The sequence below is a fragment of the Halichoeres trimaculatus genome, unplaced genomic scaffold (genome assembly GCF_033239565.1).
Source record: "Halichoeres trimaculatus isolate MK-OKI-2021-1 unplaced genomic scaffold, fHalTri1.1 fHalTri1_scaffold_19, whole genome shotgun sequence".
Taxonomy (NCBI): Eukaryota; Metazoa; Chordata; class Actinopteri; order Labriformes; family Labridae; genus Halichoeres; species Halichoeres trimaculatus.
This window is the reverse complement of record NW_027437197.1, coordinates 6800414-6812035: the sequence shown is the minus strand read 5'-3', so window position 1 is coordinate 6812035 and position 11622 is coordinate 6800414. Positions and strand designations below refer to the sequence as shown.

General features: G+C 39.7%; 2 protein-coding genes across 2 annotated transcripts; both read right to left on the bottom strand.

Annotated features, from left to right (window-relative positions):
* Positions 1-99: 99 nt before the first annotated feature.
* tmprss3a (transmembrane serine protease 3a) lies at positions 100-8398 on the bottom strand. The gene is made up of 14 exons (XM_074694885.1): positions 8263-8398; positions 8084-8115; positions 7667-7901; positions 6661-6774; positions 6018-6134; positions 5775-5898; positions 4783-4902; positions 4601-4647; positions 4218-4383; positions 3959-4128; positions 2877-2972; positions 2657-2799; positions 2228-2380; positions 100-632 (listed from the first exon to the last, which is right to left on the bottom strand). The coding sequence occupies exons 1-14, from the start codon at positions 8327-8329 to the stop codon at positions 588-590; spliced, it is 1629 nt and encodes a 542-aa protein (XP_074550986.1). The 5' UTR covers positions 8330-8398; the 3' UTR covers positions 100-587.
* A 2190-nt stretch (positions 8399-10588) lies between these two features.
* On the bottom strand, positions 10589-11622 carry LOC141808643 (fibroblast growth factor 4A-like). The gene is made up of 5 exons (XM_074695315.1): positions 11597-11622; positions 11306-11493; positions 11080-11208; positions 10872-10975; positions 10589-10771 (listed from the first exon to the last, which is right to left on the bottom strand). The coding sequence occupies exons 1-5, from the start codon at positions 11620-11622 to the stop codon at positions 10589-10591; spliced, it is 630 nt and encodes a 209-aa protein (XP_074551416.1).

The following is an 11622-nucleotide window of genomic DNA, read 5'->3' as shown; positions in this document are numbered from 1 at the left end:
TGGAAACCCATCATCAACAAGAAGCAGTGGACTCTTTGCACGCATTAAACTTTTATTTATGTACATGCTACTGCGCTACAACAAAGAGCAGTTCGGAAACGTTGGACTCTTCATTCGTGGGCTGCCTGAAGGACTGGGAAGTGCTGCAGCCTCTGTCGCTCCCCCTCCACTACACACGCGTAGTGAAACCATCGGGAATCTCTTTATCAACCTGTTGATATTACTGCACAAGTTGGGGTGCCTCTTGTTTGAATATCTGTCATATTGTACTGCAAACTAGTCCTCTGTCGATAGTTTGAGTAATCTGGTTTATATCCCTCCTGTAAAGTTGAGACTTGAAATTCGAAGCAGCCGGGGGTTTGTGGTGAGTCCTGGTGGGCCCTCGCTGAGCTCTCTGTTCTTTACTTGCGTCTGTCTTGCTTTTTATGAAGTGTTCTTCACTTTTCTCTCGTCTGTTTTGCCTTAGAGCTTTCTATTTTGGAATAAACGATGCCTAACTCTCCGCCGTGCTCCGTCTCTTTTCTCTACAGTGTTTTTCAGTTCTTGTGACGGTTGTGGAAAAGTCCCAGCAGAGAGGTAGCGGTGGTTCAGTTGTCTGTGCTCAGAGTTGGAGTCGTGTGAGATTCTCCTCTCTGAAAGAGCAAAAGACAAGTTAGCTCACAAAAAGTAAACACACTCATCGTGACATTTAAAGCAGAGACTCTAACTGCTGGAAAAGCTCGGCTATATCAAACAGTCCAAATGTCAAAAGGAAGTTGATGTTGAGTGAAGCAGTTCAAAGCTTTTTCCACTTGCAGACAGCTGGAGTTTGAGAAATAAGAAGACATTCCTGCTGCCAGCTGCTTGACTCAGATTCTGTTAATGAGGAGCGCCAGCTGTCTGTCCAACATCACACAACAGTCACCAACAGCTGGTGCTGTGAGTACTCATCAGTTAGTCAGGGTTTAACGGGAAACAATGGATTGTTTGTGGATACATGCTCCTTCATGTTCCACTTTAAAAAATACATTTCTGAAAGAGAACTTTGGTTGAAATGAGTAACAGGTACAGAAAGTTTTTGGGAGGTATCCAGCAGCCAACAGCTGCAGCTCAGACCGTAAGAGCTGTAACAAGATCCTCTGAGTAAAACCTGATCACAGGATGTCGACTTAAAGTTCTTATTTTGTCCCTCACAGGCTCAGGTTGTTATTTCTAAGTGTCTGACTGAAAGGATCCTTACAGAGACAGAGCTTTTAGTTCAGGGGTCTGCAACCTTTACTTTCATTAGAGCTATTTTGCCTCAGCTCACTTGGATTAAAGTCATTCTAGAGCCACAAAATCTACGTTTTCTTAAAATAATAGTAAAAGCAAAAAAGAGAATCAAATTCTATACAAAGATAAAATCTAGTTTGTCTAATTTATTAAATTAAATGTGATTTCAAATTATTAATAAACTTGCCAAAGAAAAATTAAAATGCTAACATTTCAGAAATTGGCAAAAAAAAAAATTTTAAGAGTGAAATTTTTAAAATTTGCAAAGTTTTTTTTTTAAAAAAAATTGGAAGCTTCAAAAAATTACAAAACATCAAAAAAGGGATTTTATAATTTTGGTAAATAATAAAAAAAAATGAAATTAAATTTATTGGATTTTTTTTTTTAAATCAAATATGCAAAAAAAAAAAACTTTGTAAAAAATATGCAAAAATTTCAAACAACTTTGAAAAATAAAATTCAATACATTTATAAAAATTTCAGAATTATTGAAATACAACTTGAATTTGATAATGCATGAATTTATTAAGTGTCAGCATATCTAACAATAATCATTTTTAAAGCTTCAAGGAGCCACTACAAAGGAGTTAAAGAGCCACATGAGGCTCCAGAGCCACAGGTTGTGGTAACTGCTGCTTTCAAAGACAACTTATAGCACAAACATATTGTGTTGATCAGAACTTTGAACTTTAAAACACTAAATTTGCAAAATAATCCAAACGCAGTGAGTCTAAGTGTCTCCTAGTGCCCCTGAGTGGGTTTGGGTTTGTATATGTAATGTATTTGCAGCATGTTTGCTGTTAATGTGCAATATTTGTTTTGGCTTTTAACATGTTTTTTTCAGTGTGGCATTTCTCTTGGCTTTTCTGGTGTTCCTGGATTTGCAGCACACTTCCTCCAGTGATGATTCAACTCTTCATATAAACAGTTTATCTTCTCTGAAAGTCAAACTTTCTCAGCTGTGGCTGATTTTTACCTCCATCTGCTGTCTGATCCAGCCGAGCGACCGTGTAATCCGAGTGTAAACTCCTGGTTTGTTCCTCATCGCGCAGCCCAGTCCCCAACTCGTTGCTCCCACCAGCTTCCATACGGACGAGTCCTCACAGGCCAGAGGGCCCCCACTGTCCCCCTGGAGACACACAGAAACAGAAGGTTTGTAAATTATTCAGGGTTTTTTAAGAGGTCAAAAAAACTGAAATCTTATCAAGTGTTTTTACCTTGTTTTTGATAGAAAATGTCTTTTTTTTTGACTTGATATGAGCCACATTCACCTAACCAGTCTTGTTTCAAGTTATTTAAAGACCAAATGAGGTCTGAGTTGCTTGTAACGAGTGATTTCTCCAGCTTTCCATTGGAACGATTAAACCCTGATATCTGTCACATTTTATAGCTAAGTTCCCTTCACCTGGCAGGAGTCTGTTCCTCCCTCCAGGTATCCTGCACAGATCATCCAGGCCGAGATGTGGCCTTGGTAAACCTCGGGCTGGTTGCAGGTTTTCGAGGAGAGGAGCGGTACCATGGCTGAGCGCAGAATCACACTGGTCTCTCCTGGAGGAGACGCACAGTAATTCAGGACCACGGGAAACTACTTTATGTCACCTGATTGAAGAGAATCAGTGACTCACCTTCATCCTCAGTCGCTCCCCACCCAGAGATCCAGCACATGGTCCCCTCCTCAAACACCTCTCCGTGGTTGGGCAGACAGATCGGCTGTACGAGGCCTACAAGGAGGATACAGATGAACTACAAACTCTACAGAAACTACATTTCCCAGAGAATCAGGTCAGTATTACTCTGTGAAAAAAAGGAAGACTAATGGGCTTCAGACAGCTGATACACATAATGAGACTGAGCTATCAGAGGGGAGGAAACCTGAGAGGGAGGACTCACCTCACCTGGATAAGGAGTGGCGAGGGAGGTCTGACCTAGTGCCTCTCTGTGCCGTCGGAAAGGCCCAAAAAAATCCCTGTTTTTCTCAATCTGTTTTAAAACTGTCTTTTTTTACACTGCTGTCTCTTTAAGAGGCACCACTCCACAAACCCCCTTCCCTCTGATTGGTTAGCTTTGACGGCTAACTTTTTGCAGATTTTGGTGTTTAAAGCCTGCCTGAATCATGAGATTCTTCTCGTGACATGATTTGAGTCATTTTGGAGCCACAATATCTACTTTATCTTCGCAATAAAGACAAAAGAGTGCATAAAATCCTTAGCAAATAATTGTCTAAACAAGAAGATTTTTGTGTTTATGTGATGTCTTAAATTTTTCTTTTTATCTTTAATGAATTTGCATTTTTTTTTTTAAAAAAGGAAAAGTTTGTCATGTCAACTTATTAATTTAAAAAATGTATGAAATTGCAGTAGGTCTGAAAAATGTTGAAATTTCTAAAGCTTTGAAGAAGTAACAAAATCAAATTAAAGATGTGCAAAAAAATTGCAAAAAATTGTGAAATTTATTAGAAGTGGTTTTTCAAAATTTTGCTTTATTTTCAAAATTAGAATTTTTTTTAAAAAAAGTTTTAAGAAAGTATTTCAAAAATATACAGAAATTTAAAAAAATGAAATTTGCAAAAATTCTAAAATTTTGGAAAAACTTAGAAAAATTGGGAATTTTTTTTTTTTAGTTTTCAAAAATGTAAAAAAAAAAAAAATAAATAAAAATAATAAAATAGAAATGATGTCTTATGATGTGGAGAAAAGGACAGGATTACCGTTAAAAACCAGAGGTGTGGACAGTTTCATGAGTGCGATATCGTAATCCAATCCTTTGGGTCTGTAGCGTGTGTGATAAACAATCTGCTCTACGGACAGAGACTGAGCCCCGTGCACTGGCTGCTCCGTCAGACCCACATGCACCGCCCACATGGAGGGGTCAGCAAACCTGGCGACAGGTGGCGGAGGTTCATTGATTTGCTTTGTTACTCTAACAAATAAACAATCACTGCATTTCCTTCTGTTGCTGTGACTCACCCGTACACACAGTGAGCTGCTGTGAGGATCCAGCGTGAGGTGATGATGGAGCCTCCACACAGGTGTTCACTGCTGAAGTGGAGACTCACCTGCCAGGGGAACTGACCCGGGCGCGAGATGTTCCCCCCGACGATACGAGTGCTGTACTGAGGCCTGGAGCCACACTCTGAGGACAGAGAGGAGACACATCATCATCATCAGTCGGTGTGTGTGTGTAGTCCACAAACCAGATGGGGACATGCCAGAACACACAAAATACACACTAACATGCACACACTGCAGATTCAGACCAGTCAACACACCTGCACACACAAAATCTCCTCATGAACCCATCTTAAGTTAATAAGAGTTCACATCACTCAGCCTGCACTTTGTTTTCTCACCGAGACATTTCAGAGTGGTCACCTTCCCTGAGCTGCACTGAGACTTACTGTGAGGAAGAGGAGGAGGAGATTTTCATGTTCATTTGCTCGTGTCTTACAGGTCAACACTCCGGGGTGACCCTGATCATAAGGAGGTAGTTTGCAGTTTTTTCACTTATTCAGATAAAAGGTGTGCCTTCTACCTGTAAGCTGTGGCGTTCTGCAGCTTAGTGATCTCTGATTGGCTCAGGTTGATGGAGACCAGGTGAAGCTGGAGGTCCTGCTCGATGGAGGTCAGAGTGACGAAGAAAGACTCCACGTACCTGAAGGAGACACAGCAGCACAACTTTTTACTGCAACCTTTACTTTCAAAAGAGACATTTGGCCTCAGCTCACCTGGATTAAAGTCATTCGGGAGCCACAAATCTACTTTATCTTCACAATAAAGACAAAAAAGTGCATAAAATTATAAATAAAGTGAAGATCTAGAAAATAATCATCTATACAAGAAGTTTTTTGTGTTCATAAAACTGTAAATGTGATGACTTAAGTTTTTTTTAATCTTCTTATCAAAATTGCATTTAAAAAAAAAAAGTCATGTCATAAGTTTTATAATTTGAAAATTTATGAAATTTCTTTTTCAAAAATTTAGTAGTTTAAAAAAATTGCAAAATGTAAAAAAAAAAATCAAATAAAAAATGTGCAAAAAATTTCATGAATTTTGAAAATAAAAAAATACAAAATTTTCATAAATTTGCCAAAAACTTCAATAAAACAATTCCAAAAGTTTGCTTAATTTTCAAAAGCTGCAATTTATTTTCAAAAAGGAGGGGTTTCAAATAAATATTTCAAAAATTTGTAGAAATAAAAAAATGCAAAAATTTTAAAACTTTGCAAAAACTTCAAAAAATTATTATTTTTTTCCTACGAATGAAAAAAATGTAAAAAAAAAAAAAAAAAAAAAAGAAAGAAAGAACCCCACAAAAATCTTAACGCTTTGTTGCAAGTGGTTTTATTTAGCATCAATGCCCTTTGTAAGAAAACCAAAATTCTTTGTTTTGATAACAATTTTCTAAAGCTACAAGGAGCCACTGCAAAGGAGCCAAAGAGCAGCATGAGGCTCAGGAGCCACAGGTTGCAGACCCTTGCTCTAGAAAAACCAAAGGGTGGACAGAGGGTCCCAAAAAAATCAAACCTGGAGTATCCGAGCTGTCTGCAAGCAGAGACCCCCAGCAGGTTGTTCCAGCCCTCTGCGCAGACCGTCCTCCAGACTCCTCCTCTCTGAACCTGCAGGACTGAGCTGCTCCCGCTCAGACGCACTGACGCAGACAGAGATGGTGATTAATTTTCTTGTTTTTAAAAGTATTTATCTGTGTTTTTATTTACTTGTACTCAGTATTTATTGTTTTCAGTGGTGCATGTTTATGGTTCGTCTCACCACAGCCGAGCTCGTCGTCTCCGTTGTCACAGTGAACTTCTCCATCACACTGAGCTGAGGCGCTGATACACTGAGACGAGGAGCCACAACGAACCTTCCCTGCACAGCTCAGGCCCACTGCAGTCACACACACACAGATCACACCCAGATTGAGTCTTAAATTACTGATTGTGTTTTCCCAATAGACAGTAACTCTGTTACAGATCAACGAGGGATTAATGTCATCAGATATAATTACATTCGGTTCATTGGTTTTGTGTTTGTTAGTTACACATTTGATCTTCTCAATGTGAGAGCTGAGATCTGTTACCAGCTGAGGGTTTCATTTCTTTATTTTTCTTCACCAGCACATTGGACTAAAGTTTTAAATCTCTTTGTTTTTATTTTATTATCCTCCAATTTCAGGACTGCATGTCACAGCCTGAGAAAGCGGCCTCCCTTCTGTTCAACTTGCACGACAGATCATCACATTAAAATTGGATATTGGGGACAATGTGTCGGTGACCTCAGGTGTTCTCCATGTGGGTTGGACCTAAATTATATAACAGGTAAGAGCTGCATTGAATATTTATGAAGCAAAGGCATGCCATGCTACAGCGGCTCCATTATTCCCAGCTGGTTCACTCAGAGTGGAGCTTCTTACCCCCGAGACCGATGCCCAGGATGAGGATGATGGCCACGATGACAGAGGAGAAGATGAAGAGCTCCAGACGGTGTGCTAGCAGTCTGCTCTTCCAGCTTTTCTCCAGGTCATCCTCTGACAGAAACAGTCACAGAGTTTAAGTAAGAGTTTATATCTGATATCTGACAAAAACTAATTTATAAAACAACATTGAAGGATGTGATTGGAGTCTTGACTACACTGCAAAAAACTGAAATCTTATCAAGTGTTTTTGTCTTTTTTTAAGTAAAAATTGTCTTATTATACTTGATATGAGCCACTTTCAACTTATCAATCCAGAAAAATGTCTTGTTTCAAGTTATCAGAGTACGAAAATGAGGTTTGATACGCTTGTAACCAGTAAAAAATTGCTTGAAAATTTCCTTAAGAGTAGAACAATGTCTTAATACAAGTAACTTTTCTCTTGTTCCATTGGCAGATTTTTTTTTTACTGGTTGTGAGCAATTCAGACCTCATTTTTGTCCTTAAATAACTTTAAACAAGACATTTTTCTGGATTGGTCATGTGAATTTGGCTCATATTGAGTCTAAAAAGGAATTTTCTACTGAAAATAAGACAAAAACACTTGATAAGATTTCAGTTTTTGCAGTGTAGTCAGGTATCTGCTTTGGTGTCTGCAGGACAAACAGTCTGTATGGAGAGCAAAAGCAGGAGGAGTATAATCTGGCCTGCAACTGGTCTGTAATCCATATTTCTCATAAGTGGAGGCCAAAGGTTTCCAGACAAGTATTAGCATCTTCACTGTGGATCAAATATCTATCCTCCAGGCTGAATAAGAAGTCTCCCATGTGAGAGTGATGAGAACAAAGCCACCAAGAGCTGAAAGCTACAGCTCACTATGACTAAATCTGGGACGGTTGTTGTCTTATTATCCCCATAACAAAGTGTGCCTCTCGTCTCACGTTTCAGTCAGATCTGGCTGTAACTCTACCTCCGTACACTAACCTCCATATGCTGCCGCTCTTACCGTTCATGAAGGGCTGCACCTTGGTGATTGGCATGCTGGGACTGGGTGCTGCCGGGGCTTTGGGCTCCTCAGGTTTGGCAGGTTCGTTCTCTGATTGGGCGTCAGCTGTGAAGCTGCCCAGGGGGCTGACATTCAGTGTGTTGGGGGTCTCAACGGTGGGGAGGTCTTCCTCTGTCACCGAGACCACCTCTATCTTGGAGGGGTCCGGTTGCTCTGGGGCCTCTACCTTGGAGTCCTAACAGAGAGAAACGATCAGGAGAGATCTGAGGTTTTAACACCGCCACACTCCTGTCCTGATAGAAGTTGTTAAAAAGCAAATTACAAAATAGGTTGAGAAATAAATAAAATATATTGATCCCAATAATTTTATTCCAAAAACTTCATTTAAAGTTTAAATGAGTTAGAGCTTCCACTTACTGTGGGGGGAGCAGCAGTGTTGGCATCAGGATCTGAAAAGAAGAGGTAGAAAGGACATAAAAATAAGACGGACAGAGATAATGGGTGAAAATAAAAAAGATCTCATAATGTAGAAAAGACAAAAACAACCAGGAGTCCTCTGAGTTATTCCTGGTTTGGTGAAGAGAAATCCAACGTACTGATCTCCACAAAGCTCTTCGTCATCGTGCCATTGTCCACGCTCAGCTGCGCGTTGTCTAAGACCATATCCCCCCCGACTCCAGGTATCCCACTCCCCTTTTTTCCTTTTCTGTCTCCTCCTTTCTTTTTTTCTTTCTGTCTTTTCCCTCCTTGCTCCTATAGCGTCGCTCCTGTTGGGCCTTCACTTTGTTACAAACAGACACCTGAGCAGGTGATTGCTGCCTCTTGGAGTGGGGATCAGGTGGCCCAGCACCTCCCACTTTGGGGGTAGGATTACAGAGTCTTGTGTCCCCTAAGTGTCCGTCTGTGGAGGCAGGTGGTGGAGGATGCTGGTCACTGCCTGGTTACCATCCAGCGGCTGCACCGTGCAGATGCTTCCTGCAAACAGAAGGCATGAGTCATGTGTCTTTAAACATCCTTTAAATGTTCACACACAAATGGATTCATGGAGTTTGGTAGATTTCACCTCTGCCTGTTGACACTGTGGCAAAAACCCTGGTTTTGGTTTAGAATACACAAGAATATCCCACATTTTTCAAGGCTTGAGGTAAACTCCTAATATTTACACACCTGCTGCAAAAGTTTGAACCCCAGTAAGACCAACATAGGCCAAAAAAGTCTGGCTCCGCCCCTGAAATCAACATAAAATCATCATCTTAGCTGTGGATCTAAAAACCCAGCCCGGTTTGAAAGAAACGACTTAAAGAAAATATTACTCACTTTTCAAAGAAAGATAAGAACCTGTTAATGATTTTATTAGCAGCTTGTAAAAAATATATAACAAAAAAATGACTGCAACTCAATCCTCCAACAAAAACTGACTAGATTTATATTGTGTCTTAAATTGAAGGTATGGAAAGATTGACTTTCTCACTAAACCTTAGAGCAGAAACTTTTTTGCAAAACTGGGAAAAAAAGGATTGTGTATATGACATTGGAGGCTTGAACTACTACTGTATGAACTGACTGTATTTTTTTTTTTGACCATTGTGAAAAAAAGAATGTAGCATAGATTAACTGTTGTTCATTATCTTTGAGCAGTACAATTTTCCTATGCTTGTTTGTTTTATTATGAAAATAAACAATCAAAAATAAAGTAAAAAAGAAAAGCCCAAAGTAATATTATAGAAAAATAAATTTTTATTTTACTTTGGAAATAAAAAAACTTTACACATGGAATAAATAAGGTTCTCAAGACATAAAAACAACTTTATCAAAACCAAGTGATTTTAAAATGTTCTGTATCAAAATTCACACAAGGTCCACATTAAAAAGAAATTCAATAACAAATTAATTTCACTGACTTCAGTGCTGCATAAAGATAGTTTACACTTCCTTTACTCTTTCACAGCACTAATTTTGGAGCATTGAGAGAATGAATGTGCCTCATATCAAGTATAATATAGCATTTTTTTTTTTACTTAAAATAAGACAAAAACACTATAAGAATTCATTTTTTTGCAGTGCTGTTTTGTTCTTTTGGTAACATTTATCCCTCTGTTTTACCAACAAAAAACATTCTCTGAGAAGATTAATCAATTTTGATGCCTTAAAGTCTTCCTCCTTTCAAGCCTGAGTTTAAACGTTTTGTTGTTTCTTATTAAGACACATGAAGGGATGTTATATTTTAAACATTCATCTTTTGAGCAACTCCCTGAGTGTCCACTAGGTGTCATGCAAGCTGTGGCAGGAAATAAACTATTTCATCACACTGCAAAAAAATGAAATTTTATCAAGTGTTTTTGTGTAATTTTCAGTAGAAAATGTCTTTTTAGGCTTAATATGAGCCACATTCACCAGACCAGTCTAGAAAAGTGTCTTTTTTTCAAGTAATTTAAAGACAAAAATAAGGTCTGAATTGCTTGTAACAAGAGAAAAGTTACTTGTATTTAGACAAGCAAATTTTCCTTGTTCCTTTGGCAGATCTTTTTTGCTTGTCTACAAGCAAGTCAGACCTCATTTTTGTCTTTAAATAACTTAAAACAAGACATTTTCTGGACAATGAGACAAATTGTACTTAAAAAAAAAAAACTTGATAAGATTTCAGTTTTTTGCAGTGCAGATGCATAAAAAAGTGGAAATGTTCACTCATACTAACTTAGATCAGTCTTAACCATAGGATGGGGCTGATGCAGACTCCTGTGTGACTCCCAGTGAATGAAATCAAGTAATGGGTCCCTTAAAAAAAAACCAAACATATTCCTTTTCAGTTTACTGTCCTCCTTTATAGAGAAATAATGCTCCAAAGAATCAATCTGGTATCTCCTGCATGTGTTTCTCCAAAAGTTTTTATCCAATCTCCTCCAGGTTTCCTCAGGCTCCTCTTCACGATGTCTTCCGAGGTAAGAAGTGGGTACAGGACTGGTGTCGGCCCACGCTGTTGCCCTTCTTGAGCTCTCCTTTAGGAGACAGAGCCAGGTAGAGTCCGGGGTGAGACACTGAGGAGTAGGTGGTGTAGTGGTTCTCCTCCAGGTTCTCCTTCAGGAGGCAGTCGTCTGAAAACTTCTCCTGCAAAACACAACAAGGAAGACAAATGTAGGATGAATCCTTCCTGTCTGACCCAGGTTTGAGCTTGTGCTTGGTTTGAGATGTGCAGTGGGCTACGTACCGCTCCATATGCAAGTCCATCTTCTTTCATGCAGAGGTAGAGGCCGCTTTTGACTCCTCTGATTCCTACAACGCCGTGCTTCATCGCAAACACCTTCAGCCAGCCTGGAGGGTTGATAGGTTTTAATTTTAACACAAGAACTGCTCAGACATGATTGAAGACTGCAAAACAGAGAAGCTGGAAGAGAAAAGGAAGCAAAAAAACTCACAGAGCTCTGTTGGTTTGTGGACACCTCCTACAGAGCCGCTGGGCAGAATCTGCAGGTGATAACCAATCCCGACCCGGCAGTAGAGCAGCTGCTGTTTGACTCCGTCTTTGGCTGGAGGAGGACTTGAACCTGTTTCATGAAAAGATGAAAGAGGATAAGGTTTGTTCAACATCTCAGAATGACCTTTAACCCCTTGTAGATTTCTCCTCCTCAGCATCAGTCTCACCTTTCCCCTTCAGCAGCGTCTCCTTCATGTGAAGCTTCCACAGTCCTCGCAGCCGGCTGCCGTGATCCTCAGCTGAAACCTCTTGTTTCTTTGTTTCCACGCTGAAAACCAGGAGCAGCAGGAGTCCAGGCAGCAGCATCAGAGAGGACTCATTCATAATGAAACATATCAGACCCAGAGATGAAGTCCTTTAAGCCGTCATATCCACTGTTACACCTCCTCCACTCTGCTCTGCTCTGCTCCCAGCTTTTATCTCCTCACGCCTCTCCTTACAGTGAAACTCTGACTGACAGGAGCACAGAGAGATACTCCGCCAT